At 41.7% G+C, this 16,311-nt stretch overlaps 1 protein-coding gene across 1 annotated transcript in view; it reads right to left on the bottom strand.

Moving 5' to 3' along the window:
* TUBGCP4 (tubulin gamma complex associated protein 4) overlaps positions 1-16,311 on the bottom strand; it is a 99,852-nt gene that overhangs the window by 23,486 nt on the left and 60,055 nt on the right. The window contains 7 exon segments of the mRNA XM_044279560.1: positions 2,932-3,048; positions 3,130-3,264; positions 3,823-4,000; positions 9,059-9,197; positions 9,881-9,988; positions 10,945-11,050; positions 15,549-15,599. Coding sequence (XP_044135495.1) covers positions 2,932-3,048; positions 3,130-3,264; positions 3,823-4,000; positions 9,059-9,197; positions 9,881-9,988; positions 10,945-11,050; positions 15,549-15,599 — 834 coding nt within the window.

The following is a 16,311-nucleotide window of genomic DNA, read 5'->3' on the forward strand; positions in this document are numbered from 1 at the left end:
TGGGGGGGGGGGCGCACTAAATGTATATTATACTGGGGGGGGGCTGCACTCAATGTTTATTATACTGGGGGGGGGGGGGGCGGGACCTCACATACGGCTCCATGTGGATGACCTCATACACATGAACGAGCACGCAGGATGAGTCATGAGGAGGCGTGGCCTTCACTCAACTGCCTGAGAACCAGGAAGTTATCAGGACATCTACTGCTGATAAGATTAAAAAAGCAAAGTGGGACAACCCCTTTAAGCGTTCCGCTTGTCGTGTTTTGTATCCCCCCCCCCCCCCGGTTGTTTACTAGGCCTCAGCGAGACGCTAGTTCCTCCACCAGGGAAGGAACAGGTGGTCTCTGCCCTGTCACTATCTTTAGGGCATCTGAGGGTCACCAGGGTTCTCTAGGTTCCCGTGTATGGGTATCTCTACCATTGAGTGGTGCCCATACGAATAGGAGTTAGGGCCAGGAGCAGGGTTTTATAGGTGGTGACCCTTTTCCTTCCCTAGCGGTGAGGCCTAGTGTCTTTCCCCTTCCTTCTTGATTGTCTTTTGGTGTTCTGCCCTACTACATCAGTGACAATTATTGAACCAATGCTAACCATTTTAATATTTTGCAGTAGCCATTTATCTTCTATAATAAGGTCAATTCTTGAATATCTTTTATGTGGATGGGAATAGAATGTGTAGTCACGCTCGGAGGCACTCTCCATGTATCGTACAGATCTTCTGATACAAGTTGTGAAATGGGGACGATTGACTGGAATCTGGATGGGAGGATTTATCCATGATGGGTGACGGGGATAAATTAAAATCTCCGCAAATGAGCAATGACCCCTGTTTTATGCTGGATATCTTTAATAATAAATCTTAAAGAAAGGAAGTTGTTGATGATTAGGGGCATATATGGTGACTAATGTATATATTTTAATATTAATATTACATACGAGGATAATATATCTTCCGTCTTGGTCCGTTATTTCTTTAATGAGTTGAAAAGCTAAGTTATTTTTAATCGCTATTGAGACTCCTTTTTTCTTCCCCGTGGCTGGAGCGGTAAAAATATTAGTGAAGTTTCTATGATGCAACCTAAAAGTGTCCTCTTTATATAAGTGGGTCTCTTGGGCACACATGTCAGATTTTAATAGCTTTGCTTCCTTCCAGAACATTGATCTTTTAAGAGGGCTATTAAGGCCTTTAGTATTAATACTAGAGATAGTAAAAACCATATTAGTCTCTTAAATACAAAAGGTTTAGAAATATAAATGACACCATTAAGTAAAAAGAAAAAAATAACAAAAAAGAAAAAAAAAAATACAATAGGGTTAAGAAGGGGAGAGAGCGGTGGATATATACAACTAACTGTAACAGATTAAACTGTAATTATAACAGTAGAATAGGTAAGATCCTCTATTTATCCAGTATATTTACAGGGGGGAGATCAAAGAAGTTAGTCGCTCCTTCGCTGCTCCAGGTACCTGAAACTTTAAAGGGTTTACTCACAAGACCCCAGGTGACTGCAGCTCGAGGTAGTCCCCATGATTTATGTCCATTCTTTAGAAGGCGTGCCGGCAGTCTCTTCTTTAGTGGAGAGCTTGTATATCTTCACCCAGAGTTACCGCCGACCATTTTTGCAGTAGTGTCATGGCTTCTCTTGGCAATGTCAGGACGTGGGTTATGCCATTTTTGGAGACTATTAATTTGACTGTATATCCCCACTTGATGTTATTGTCCCTCAAGACTTTGGTGGCAGTAGAGAATTCCCTCCGTCTGTTTAAGGTGGTAGTGGATAGGTCTGTAAACACCAGAACGTTTTGGAAGCGCTCTGGGAGATCTTGTGCTGTTGTAACGGCTCTTGTGATTTTCTCCTTAAAATAAAAAAAATGAAGTCTTGCGATGACGTCTCTAGAGGCTGAGTTTGGTGCACTTTTAGGCTTAGGTATGCGATGCGCTCTGTCTATAAGAAAATCTCTTTGTTCTTCTGAAGGGATGAGCGCTACAAAGAAATCCATGAGGAAATCCTGCAAAGCGTCTACGTTAATACTTTCGGGAATCCCCCTAAACCTCAAGTTGTTACGTCTTCAGCGGTCTTCCAAGACTGCTAGCTTGAGTTAAAGTGCTGAAATATCCTCTTTTACCTCATTGTGCACATCCACTAATTGATTGTGTGTGGTTGTGAATTCCTCCATTTTATTTTCAATATGGGAGATTCTGTCCCCAATTTGTGCTATATCTTTTTGCAATGCTGAGAAGGCAGTGGTGATATCTTTATGTATTGACTGTTAAAGCTCAGATAAGAGGCTTCTCAGTGTAGATTCTGTGACTGGAGGGCTATTCATGCCTCTGCTGGGGGAAGGCTGTGACTGTGCCTCATGTATACATTCAAAAGAGCCTCTCATTGAAGGAGTTGTTTGCTCTTTATTGTGGGGCTGTTCTTGGCTTCCACTGAGGAATAGCTGTTTTCTGGGTAGGGAACTATGCACTGAGGAGGGCAGGGAGGATTCAGAGCGCTCTTCTCTCTCGGCACTTCTATGATGAGAACTGCGGGCACCATCATGATTTTAGCCCGAGGCCGGGGCAAAGACCTTGATCTTTGCTGGCGCTGCATCTTTTTTCTTAGCGCGGCCCATAGTGAGGAGGTGAATGCTTGGGGCAGCTGTGGAGCGCATTAAGACGCCATTTAAGGGGTCCAGGAGTGCTGTGTGCCGCTTAATTTATCGGTACCTGCTGGAATTGTTTCCTACTAGCTCTGCATCCGGCCACGCCCCCCAAGATTTTAGTTTTTCATTCTGAATAAGTTAGCAAAGATTTTTACCATTCTATTTTCACTTTTTTATTTTAGCACAAGACGCAATATAACAAAATTGAATGCGTCTGAATGCTTTCTAAATGCATTGTAATAAACATTATCTGATTTAAAAAAAAAAAAACATATCACTTACTTTAACTAAGATATCCAGCTGACCAGCACCACGTTCATCTAGAGGACCCAGGTTCTGGCTGACTAGAGAGCAGAAGCTATGACACAAATCTAAGATTTCATTTAGACAATGAAAAACCTGCAAATAGAAAGTTTTCAATGTAAGCTGGGAACAATACAAGATTTGATTATTAGATGTTAAAACAAATGCTGTACTTACAGGTTTTAATAAGATGAAGGACTGGGCCAGGAGATTGCTGAGAAAATGGTCGTGAGCCAGGCGAATACTCTCAAAATCTCGGGTTGAGTTGATCTGCTCTAAGAGCTGTGAGAACTGAGATTCCAACACATCTACCTAAATTTTAAAAAGAGAGCTCATAATGTAAGGAGGTTTATGGATACCTCTAGCATAGGAAGCCACCAAAGTGACAATAACATGTTACTAAATACACTAAAAAAGGGACTGTCCGCTTTTGTTATACTGATGTCCTACCCCAAGGATAGGTCATCAATATCAGATTGGTGGGAGTCCGATTCCCAGAAGTCCCACTGATCAGCTGTTTGAAGAGACCGCAGCGGTAGTATGCTCACCCTTAACATTGCAGCAGCGAGCAGGTGTGATTACAACTAAGACATCCCCATTTACTTCAATGCCCAATTCACTTGAATCGGAAGAAGCCATCCCATTTAAGTAAATAGGGACGATGGAGTTGTAATTACACTGCTCGCCGCTGTAATGTCGACGGTGAGCATACTAGTGCTGTGGTCTCTTCAAACAGCTGATCAGCGGGGGTGCTGGAAACTGGGCCCCCGCCAATCTGATATTGATTACATATCTTGAGCATAAGTCATCAATATTACAAAAGTGGACAACCCGTTTAAGATTATTATTTTTTTTCTCATTATTTCTCACCTGCAAGTAATATTGAAGATTGTCCACTAGAAATGCCATGTGATTCCGCAGTCGACACTTAATGGCATCTGTTCTATTATATTCCAAATGTTTTCTTTGCATCTGTAGAGCCCAACAGTGCTGAAGTTCTGACTGCACACGCCGGACACTAAGTAAGTACTTGAAAACGACATTGTACCTAGCAAGGGACAGGTTGTAAACCACAGATCAGAGTAATCCATTTGCAAGACAAAAGGATCAAAACTAAAAGTAGAGCATTAGAAATTGCATTCCATTTGGAACTTTGTACAGAATTTAGCAATTTCGTTTTTGAGAGAACTGTGGTAATGTAAAGTTACAATAGGTTGTGTTCACATCTCATTTATTTCCCCGGTTCTGCTACGTTCTAGAAGAACAACAAAAATAATGTGCCAAATTTGGCACATGGCTGACCCAAACAGACCCCACTGATTTTAATGGCTAACGTTCGGGAGTCCAGACTTTTTCTCTCGTACTTTAAACAGAATCTGTGACAGAATTAGGCTGGGTTCACACCTGTGCGTTTTACAGAGCGTTCCTACGCGCTGTAAAACGCTCAACAGTCAAGAACCAATGCTTCCCTATGGGCATGGTTCTCACCTGAGTGTTTTACAATACGCCCCAGGAGCTTCTTTGGGGCGTATTGTCGTGCGTTCCCGCCCATAGACTTAAGCAGAAACGCGCGACAATGGGGGTTTCTTGTTTGCTAATTTAAAAACGCGCGTACGTACGCGCCGCTTTGTGTGTAAAAAGTATTTTAATACTGTCTGAAACTAGCTCTCTCCTGTTGATAAAATGGCCAGCCTCTGTACTCACTTTTATGAATGCACTGCAGCGAGCGGCAGTGAGTAATGCTCCTCCTTCCTGAATTAGGAGCATTACTAAGTGACGTCACTGACGCTCGCTGCAGTGCATTCATAGTGAAAGTGAGTACAGAGGCTGGCCATTTTATCAATAGGAGAGAGCTTGTTTAATATACAGTAGTAAAATACTTTACACACAAAGCCAGTTATGTGCGCAGTTTAGGACACGTGAGGGGGACCAGCATAAGATGCTATATGTGTGTCTTATGCTGGCCCCCCATGGCCCTATGCGTCATAGCACACATCCCCCATAAAAGTGTCCTCCACAGATCCCCCATAACAGTATCCTCCACATATCAACCATAACGCTGTCCTCCACATATCAACCATAATAGTGTCCTCCACAGATCCCCCATAACAGTGTCCTCCACAGATCCCCCATAACAGTGTCCTCCACAGATCCCCCATAACAGTGTCCTCCACAGATCCCCCATAACAGTGTCCTCCACAGATCCCCCATAACAGTGTCCTCCACAGATCCCCCATAACAGTATCCTCTACAGATCCCCATAACAGTATCCTCTACAGATCCCCCATAACAGTATCCTCCACAGATCCCCCATAACAGTATCCTCCACAGATCCCCCATAACAGTATCCTCCACAGATCCCCCATAACAGTATCCTCCACATATCAACCATAACAATGTCCTCCACATATCAACCATAACACTGTCCTCCACAGATCCCCCATAACAGTGTCCTCCACAGATCCCCCATAACAGTGTCCTCCACAGATCCCCCATAACAGTGTCCTCCACAGATCCCACATAAGTGTTCTCCACAGATCCCAGAGTTTTTCATTGAATGCCTCTATTGTCAATCACACAAACGCGCGTATTACGAGCGTTTCCTAAATACAAAAATGCCCCAAAATACACCTCAAAAACGCCTGATAAAAACAACTGTAAAATGCGCATACCGAATACGCTCAGGTGTGAACCAAGCCTAAAGCCTCCAATGCAGATGTGAACTTACCCTAAGTTCACAACAATCTATCTACTGTCAGTCTGGGATTACAAGGGGCCATGATGAAATGATTTCTGTTATTTATAATTTAATATACATTTAATATACATAACCGACAAAAAAACATTTTCACAATTACAGAGTGCAATTACTGTTATATATCATAGTATAAAGTAGAATCAAGCGATGACATGAGGTATATTGCTGCTTAACTAACCCACTGAATCTTCTCAACAAATCTGTAGTAAACATATATACACCCATTCACCTACGTACAGTACAGACCAAAAGTTTGGACACACCTTCTCAAAGAGTTTTCTTTATTTTCATGACTATGAAAATTGTAGATTCACACTGAAGGCATCAAAACTATGAATTAACACATGTGGAATTATATACATAACAAAAAAGTGTGAAACTACTGAAAATATGTCATATTCTAGGTTCTTCAAAGTAGCCACCTTTTGCTTTGATTACTGCTTTGCACACTCTTGGCATTCTCTTGATGAGCTTCAAGAGGTAGTCACCTGAAATGGTCTTCCAACAGTCTTGAAGGAGTTCCCAGAGATGCTTAGCACTTCTTGGCCCTTTTGCCTTCACTCTGCAGTCCAGCTCACCCCAAACCATCTCGATTGGGTTCAGGTCCGGTGACTGTGGAGGCCAGGTCATCTGGCGCAGCACCCCATCACTCTCCTTCATGGTCAAATAGCCCTTACACAGCCAGGAGGTGTGTTTGGGGTCATTGTCCTGTTGAAAAATAAATGATGGTCCAACTAAACGCAAACCGGATGGAATAGCATGCCGCTGCAAGATGCTGTGGTAGCCATGCTGGTTCAGTATGCCTTCAATTTTGAATAAATCCCCAACAGTGTCACCAGCAAAGCACCATCACACCTCCTCCTCCATGCTTCACGGTGGGAACCAGGCATGTAGAGTCCATCCGTTCACCTTTTCTGCGTCGCACAAAGACATGGTGGTTGGAACCAAAGATCTCAAATTTGGACTCATCAGACCAAAGCACAGATTTTCACTGGTCTAATATCCATTCCTTGTGTTCTTTAACCCAAACAAGTCTCTACTGCTTGTTGCCTGTCCTTAGCAGTGGTTTCCTAGCAGATATTCTACCATGAAGGCTTGATTCACACAGTCTCCTCTTAACAGTTGTTCTAGAGATGTGTCTGCTGCTAGAACTCTTGTGTGGCATTGTCCTGGTCTCTAATCTGAGCTGCTGTTAACCTGCGATTTCTGAGGCTGGTGACTCGGATGAACTTATCCTCCGCAGCAGAGGTGACTCTTTGTCTTCCTTTCCTGGGGCGGTCCGCATATGAGCCAGTTTCTTTGTAGCGCTTGATGGTTTTTGTGACTGCACTTGGGGACACTTTCAAAGTTTTCCCAATTTTTCGGACTGACTGACCTTCATTTCTTAAAGTAATGATGGAGACTCGTTTTTCTTGCTATAATACAAATTCTAACAGTCTATTCAGTAGGACTATCAACTGTGTATCCCATCCACCTGACTTCTCCACAATGCAACTGATGGTCCCAACCCCATTTATAAGGCAAGAAATCCCACTTATTAAACCTGACAGGGCACACCTGTGAAGTGAAAACCATTTCAGGTGACTACCTCTTGAAGCTCATCAAGAGAATGCCAAGAGTGTGCAAAGCAGTAATCAAAGCAAAAGGTGGCTACTTTGAAGAAACTAGAATATGACATATTTTTAGTTGTTTCACACTTTTATGTTATGTATATAATTCCACATGTGTCAATTCATAGTTTTGATGAATCTACAATTTTCATAGTCATGAAAATAAAGAAAACTCTTTGAATGAGAAGGTGTGTCCAAATTTTTGGTCTGTACTGTGTAATATATATATATATATATATATATATATATATATATATCTCTATCTATCTCTGTGAGTTTAATCTGACACATCTGTCGGCTGAGAGAAAAAAAATCAGGTATCAAAGTAATTTAAAATATATTGTAGGGTATTATCATAATAAGGAATTGTAAGGAATATATGTTTACCCTATAGGTTATTTTGGCTTTAATTAATTTTCATAATTTTATTGTCACCGATTTTATATTTGATTAATTTGCACTGTATTATTATTTTAATAAATATATATTTTGATTTACCACTGCCTTCTTTTTGTCGTCAAACTTAGCGCAGATCACGAGCTCTTATTGGCTTGGTCTTTATGATAAGTTAGAATCTCCTCCCTTACAGATTCAAATTTATTTACATAAAGAATATAGACTGCTAATTAGAGCAGTATACATATTCTGACACATCCCATATCTGCTCCTCATTTCATTAAATGAAAAGAGCAATTAAAGAGGACCTTTCACCAGAATAAAACTTCTAAACTAACTATACAGGCATGTAGAGCGGCGCCCAGGGACTCCCCTGCACTTACTGTTATACCTGGGCGCCGCTCCGTTCTCCCGGTATAGCCTCTGGTATCTTCATAGTTAGGCTCCACCCAGGGGAACCTGCCGGCGCCTCCTTCTCCCATGCTGCAGCGCTGGCCAATCGCAGTGCTCAGCTCATAGCCTGAGAGGCTTTTTTCTCTCTCAGGCTATGAGCTGAGCGCTGCGATTGGCCAGCGCTACAACATGGGAGAATGAGCCGACGGCAGGTTCCCCTGGGTGGAGCCTAACTATGAAGATACCGGAGGCAATAACAGGAGAACGGAGCGGCGCCCAGGTATAACAGCGGAGGCAATAACGGGAGAACGGAGCGGCGCCCAGGTATAACAGTAAGTGCAGGGGGGTCCCTGGGCGCCGCTCTACATGCCTGTATAGTTAGTTTGGAAGTTTTATTCTGGTGAAAGGTCCTCTTTAATTGTTAGAAAATAAATGTGCTAGAAACGTTACACCCATTTTACTCCAAAGGACTGCACAGTGTAAGAACTGTAAAGGATGCAGGTGAGGGTTAGACCAAAAAGGGGGTTCTTTGACAATTTGCCCTTTTTATGTAAACAATGAGCTACTTTCAACACTTGGGCCCCAGTACTCAGTGCAGATGAAAGGGGTTTATAACCACACAGTAGGTTTGTGAGACTCTCCAAGATCCCATAAGAGCCGCTGTCCATGCAGTCACTACATTGCTCATGTCAATGTCTATCCACCAATATGCATATACGTACCAACGGAGAGTCTAGGAAGTAGAAATACATACTGGGGGCTGCCATGCCTCCCTGCTGTTTCAGGGTCCTGTAAGTTAGCTAGACTACTGTAATTTGGGGCAATAAAAGGACCTTACAATACTCTTTTCACTGAATGATTGATTATTCATGAAACATATATAAAAATGTTAGCAAATAAATAATTTCGAAGATGTTTTACTTGCAAAGTAAGACCCAGAACCACTCACTTTTCTAACACAGCTGGAGTGAAGAGAATGTGTAATGGCCACTGCACCTTATAGGACAGTCCAAGAGCTGCCCAGCCAGAAGTAGGAGCCTCCCTTGGAGATGCATCACGTGAAGGACCTTCACGGGGCTGAGACAGGTCTGTAGATACAAACAAATGGGAAAAAAACACATCACTGGAAAATTTGTACCTAGGATAAGAACATTTTTCATATTATTTTCTAATATGAACATATTCACACATGTGACAACCTCTAAAGTTCTACATCTGCAGGAAAACTGGGCTTCCATTGTGTCTTCAGTCATTGGGGGAAATCATGAGGGAAATTTCTGAAGTCCATTTTTCAGGAGTCTGGGTTGCTGTAATTTGCTACAAATTTCTCAAAATCTAAAGCTGGCATAAATCTGCTAGGCTAGCCACACCAATTTCCCAAACTGGACTAAGTGGTGTAAAAATGCTAAATGTTGTACATTTTTTAAATAAAAAACTGTTAAGAGGCACGCACCTCTTGGTAAATTTAGTACATTGTCTATGCAGCACAATATGAAAGTTATGCCAGCTATGAACTGGCTCAAAACTTTTCTATAAAATGCCAACAATTTGTGGCAGAAATTATAATAAATCTCCCTTGCCTTAAAGTGTAAAAAGTTTGATATTGTCACACACAAATGACATGCTGCAAACTTGCAAAATTTTTATGCCATAAAACGGACACAAAGCCCTTGATAAATTCCTCTATCTGTACCAACATAAGACAAATATCCACTGGTGATGAAAAGAATACCAGATAATGACTGTCTAAAAAGAATACACCGCTGCATACCTTTCTGCTCCTTTCCATGGTAATCAATGGTTAAATGGAGCAGGGGGAGAATGTTGTCATCATCGAGTAAAACCTTATGCGCTGAGAGCTGGAAGGCTACGTTAACATCTGGAGAAAAAAATAAGCTATTGTAATGGATATTGTACATAGATGAGCTCTGTTATGTGATCTACGAGTCCAAGGTACTGTATACAATGAAAGAACACAAAACCATTATTTGTCCGCTTAGGTCTGTGTGGCACCAAAGGATCCAAAGATATATGGAGACTATATGTAAATTAGATGAGTAGTTTCAAAATTTGCTTTACATTAGGACATGTATACGGTGGCTCCCCATACAGGGTTAAATCCACAGGTCCCCTTATGAGGACAGCCATGTCAATCAGTAGGTCTACTCCAATCATTGTTGCCACGGTACTGAAATGCCACCCTCAAATTGTTTGAGAAATAATATAGATGTAAGGATCAGCACCTCTGTGACATGTATAGTGGACACCCCTAGGTAGTTGGCAGTGGAACACACCAGTGCCAAATACCACAGTGCAGCACCATATTACACCCAACAGTGCCAACCACTATGCACAACACATAATACCCGCTAGCAGCACCAAATACCTTTCCACCCCACCCTGACTGATAATAGGATTATGCCCTTCCCACCTTTGCAAAAGCATTTATTCCCTTCTACCCCTCCCCTGGCAGGGCAGTACCACTGTCCCCTAAACCACTGTTCCCCCACTGGCAGCCATACTTTCCCCATTCCAAACAAATCCTGGACTGGCAGGGGCAAAGGTGGAAGGAGTGTTTCAGTAGAGCTCTTTGGGCTCCTCTCTTGCCTTCCTCGTTTTTAGTGTAGGAGACCCAGTATGCAGGACCTCTAAAAAGTCACGTCTCAATGATGTCACCACATGTATTTTACCCCTTCTAGACTCGGAAACTGCACTGATAAATGCAGGGCCAGCAGTGTCAGTGCAATTTCTGCATTGGAGTTCCTGTTTTGTGGAAATACAGTACCTGGGAGGACCCCGGCCCACACCAGGCAATGAGTGGTGCCTCACACTCACCGTGTTCTGTGACGGCTGTAGGCGGTGTTTTCAGCATGTGCTGGGCTATATCTATGAAAGCCTGAAACAATTCACCTCTTCCTAGCAGGTAGAAATCTTTTATAATCTGGAAGAACAAAGCAATATCTTTTTCTAACTAGAAACAGAATAAAAAGCAACATTAAATACCAAGCTATCCACAATACACTGGTCATAATAAAGGTTACCACAATGTCAGTTGTGGAATATGTCCCATGCATTAGTGATAGCACCATTTTATTTCATGAACATTTAGCTCCAGTAGAGTGCAAGTGGTCTCACTGTCTAAATCAGGGAAGCTCCACCTGCGGCCCTCCAGCTGTTATGAAACTACAACTCCCATCATGCCCAGCTGTAGGATGATAGCTGTAGTATGTCCGGGCATACTGAGAGTTGTAGTTTTGCAACATCTGGAGGGCCGCAGGTTGGGCATCCCTGGTCTAAATGGTCCAGTGATCTAGATTAAGTTAGCTGTCTGTGATCCATTAACCCTTTGCCTCTGCAGATTTTTGGGCACCATGTTGAATTTGAAGAGACCACAAGATACTCCAACAGTGAAAACTCCCAAAAAGAAACCCCATTTTGGAAACTACACCTCTCAAGGAATTTATTGAGGGGTGCAGTGACCGATATGACTCAACAAGTGTTTCAAAGAATCTAGAAACACTTGACTGTGAAAATGAAACATTACATTTTCAATGTTGCTTTAGTACCAAATGTTTTGATTTCACAAGGATTAACAGGAGAAAATGCCCCCCACAATTTGCTATGCATTTTTTCCTGAATAAAGCAGCATTCAGAAGGGAAGGAGCTGTGCCTGGATTTTCTAACATGGAATTTGCTGGAATCTTTTACATAAATGTTCTATGTTTTTGTGACTGAGCTATGTGGGGGCTTGTTTTTTTTGTGGCACAAGATGTAGTTTTTATTGGTGCCATTTTGGGATACATATGCCTTTTTGATAGCTTTTTATACTATTTTTTGGGAGGTGAGGTGTGAAAAAAATTGCAATTCTGTCCGTTTTTTTTTTTAATTGGGTTCTCCATGTCTTGTATAGGATAAAATAACTTCGTTCTGTGGGTCGATACAATTATGGCGATGCCAAATTTATATAGTTTTTTTTTATGTTTTGCTACTTTTGCTAAGTATTAAATAATACATTTTATTAACCTTAAGTTATATTTTGCATCGCCATATACCAACATCCATAACATTTTTATTTTTTCAGCAATGTAACTGTGTGAGGGATTGTTTTTTGAGGGAAAAACTGTAGTATTTATTGGTACCGTTTTGGGGTACATATGATTTTTTGATTGCTTTTTATACCATTTTGTGGAAGGTAAGGTGTGCAAAAATTGCAATTCTGTCAGTGTTTTATTCTGTTCTCCATGAGATAGAGAGAGATAGAGAGAGAGAGATATCTATCTATCTATATAGGGCAGCACTATCAGTAGCAAAAAGAAAGGAGTGCCAGCAGTTTAGAAGTATCCAAACATCAAAGAATAAATAAAATTAAAAAAAGACCGCGGCACTTCCATATGGTGAAAAAACGTGTAGTCCTTTATTCACCCATGCAACGTTTCAGTCCACTTACTGGGACTTGCTTACTAGGCTTGAGAACGGTCCCAGTAAGTGGACTCTAACGTTGCGTGGGTGAATAAAGGACTACACATTTTTTCACCATATGGAAGCGCCGCAGTCTTTTCCATATATATATATATATTTTTTTACAACTTTGTTCTGTGGGTCGATACGGTTATGGCAATACCAAATTTATATTATAATCTATATATATATATATATATATATATATATATATATATATCTCTATCTATCTATCTATCTATCTATATTTATACACACACACACACACATACATACATACATACATACACACACACCCCCTACACATACACTTTTGCAGCATAAATAAAATCACTTTTTATTTTACACTATCATATACTAACATCCTAAACGTTTTTAATTTTTCGCCAACGTAGCTGAGTGAGGGCATGATGGGGGCATCAGGGCACAGCGGGCATACCTTATTTCAGGCTCTGATCTCCAGAGTGGAATTCACAGCCTGAAACCGGCATGTTCAAACTGCCTATGCTCCAATTGGTTTGTCTGGTCACAAATAGATTGCTTTTACACATATATTTTAGCTGGCAATTTTCCACACTTTTAGTGGCATTTTGCTATAAAAATCTCCAGATGGGGGCTGAAGGCTTATGGGAAATATGAAAGACACGACACACAACAGCTTCTTTTTTTTTTTTTTCCCCACTTCTGGTTTTGTTCATTAAATGGGTTATCTCACGTCAGCAAATGACAATAATCATGTGGAAAAAGTTACGACAAGGCACTTGTTGAGAAAGGGTTGAGACGTAGTATGGTATATATGTGCATACATTAACCACAGCATCATGGGACGATGTGCGCAGATGTGCCCAGCATCTGCGCACGTCTGCCCATGGTGATCCCCAGGGGCTCATAGTGGCCCCTGTGGGAAATATGTGCCTCCTTTAGACCGTGCCCCTTATAATATATATATATGGCTGTGGCCCCTTATAACATAGATATATATATATATATATATATATATATATCTATAATCCCCCTTATATATGTGTATATATATTATCAGGAGGACATATATGTGTATCTGCCATGGCTCTCCCCCAGGTAGGTAGGTATATATATATATATATATATATATATATATATATATATATATATATATATATATATATATGGGCCTATAACTGCCCATGTATGCCCCAGGTTTATAATGAGTATATATATGTATATAGATGCGCCCCAAGTATCTATATACATATATATATACTTAAATTCCCCCCATAGGTACGGCGTTCAGCCAGTTCCTGCAGGGGGGTGGATATGTCTCCAGGTGGCTGGTGACTTCAAAGGCTAAGGGATCAATTGATTTGAGGCACTTTGTTGAGTTTATCAGCCTATTTACTATGCGGCCCCACCTTGTGTTTGTGACATGGCTGGGCGTGTGGTGCTGCTAGCCTCAGGGGGCCAACTGGCATGCATACGTCACAGTCACACTATGATGTCACATCCCTGAGGAGGGGGGAGGTGGGCCGTTTCTGAGGCTGATATAGGAGCCTGAAACCAGGAACAGGGGTCTCTTGCAACCAGTATAGAATCAGGGACACATGGGAGAGAGCAGCTACATGATGAGCACCTGGAAAGGCCTCTGGAAGGATTAAGTATCAACCCTATAACCCCTGATCTACCCCCTTATTATTGTAGTGTGCTGCTATAAATATATATATCTATTCTATTGATATAGATATATATAATTATAAGCAATGCCTGATCCCTGCTACCGCTGACCCTGGTCCCTGTGTGCTGGTAACCCCTGATGGACCCTGGTCCCTGCCTACTGTGCACCCTGGCCCATGATCTGACCCCCACCCCTGAAACCCCTGATATACCCTTTCCCTACCCTGATTAACCCCTGGTGGTAACCCCTGCTTAAACCCTGCCACACACCCCCCTCACTGTACACTTGCAGGGTATTTAACCCCTGTACAGCAGTACAGCTCTGATATTATCCCCATTGTAAACCCTTTGTGTTTGTGGTATGCTTACACCACTGTAAGACCACCGTTAACCCTCGGCGTACCCCATAGGGATAGTATAGAACTAGATGGGTGGGTTGTTATTATTACTTGTATGCGTGAACTGTATAGTTAGTTTATGGGTGGAATTGGGAACGTGTAGTGTAGTTTAGGATTGTATATTTAGTTCTGTATTGTTAGGGTATTGCATGCTTAGTGTGTTAGGTTTTAATAAATACCGTTATATTTGTACCCTTTGTGTAGCGTGTACTTGTTAGCGGTAGCGAGTTAGTAAGGCGCATGCAGCTAGTGTAGTGATTAGTGTAAAGCATAGCGAAAGTATTGTGTTATTATTATATAAAGGCATTAATAGGCGGAGTCATCAATAGACGGCTCCTCCTATTTAGGAATATTAATTATCGATATTCGCATAAATATTGGTGATTAATATTCCCCCTTTACAGCACTACTAAGGTATTGCGATTGTCCATATTGTCTCCTTTGCTGGCCAGATTAATTTTTCCATCATATTATACATTGTTTGTATCTAGGGGTTATGACCACCGCTGCAGCGCAGATTTTGAGGCAGCCGGGAAAGGAGCTGCTGCGTATGCATGCCTATGTGCGCTCCCAGCCACCAGAGAGGCCGGTGCTGTTTCCTATAGTGTGCAAGCATGATCACCACTCTGCTGAAGTGAGACAACCCCCTTCAGTGGAGTTTTTTGTCTTTCTGCCTTCATTTAAAAAACGCAGCTTGCTGGAGCTCTTGTCATTTTTTCATGCATTTTCATATCACATTCTATATAGGGAAAACGCCATGAAAGTAACACTAATGGTAAGAAACAATATCAGTGACAATTAAAGAAGTCCAGTGCTCCACAAAAGTTTGGCTCTCTTTCAGGACTGCTTAGATACTTGCTAAGTTTGGAAAGTCTGAGTCTGAATGAGAACCAGGGATTGGTAGGCTGTGAAAACATAATTGTCAGCCCTTACCTTTAACTGCCCTATCAAATCAGATTCTTCCACCATGAGATTCCACAAGTGCTGAAAGAAAGAGAACACAACACGTCAAGAAAAATACAGATAATATTTAGGCTTCCCTGAAAGTCACTTGTAGTGTTGAAGGTATGAAGAGCAAAGATGCTCATCTATGTACACCTATGGTTACCGGGCAAGCAGAAATATGCATTATGAGGTTCTGCAGCAGCACTGTATAATACATACTGATAGAAGATAATAGGATTTTTTTGTGCTTACCTGTAATAATCCTTTTCTCGTCGAGTTCATTGGGGGACACAGAACACCATGGGTTTAGCTGCTGCCACTAGGAGGCAACACTAAGCAAAAAAAAGTGTTAGCTCCTCCTCTCAGCTATACCCTTCCTGCAGACACTGAGCTAAACAGTTTGTACAAAAGCAGTAGGAGCAGCCAAGAGAAGCCAACAGAAAACAAAAAGGAAGAAAACTGGAGATGGGTCATCAAGAACCAGAAGGACCTATCTAGGAGAACCAGCAATGTACATACAGGGTGGGAGCTGTGTCCCCCAATGAACGCGAGAAAAGGATTTTACAGGTAAGCATAAAAAAATACTATTTTCCGCTCATATCATTGGGGGACACAGAAAAGACCATGGGACGTTAAAGAGCAGTACTATGGGGAGGGAACAAGGACAGAACGAACCCAAGGCCGGTCATAAGGCCCCGCATAGAAATGCGGGGGAAAGACACACCAGGAACCCTGAAAAGGGACAGGAAGA

Source organism: Bufo gargarizans, chromosome 2, assembly GCF_014858855.1.
Source record: "Bufo gargarizans isolate SCDJY-AF-19 chromosome 2, ASM1485885v1, whole genome shotgun sequence".
Taxonomy (NCBI): domain Eukaryota; kingdom Metazoa; phylum Chordata; class Amphibia; order Anura; family Bufonidae; genus Bufo; species Bufo gargarizans.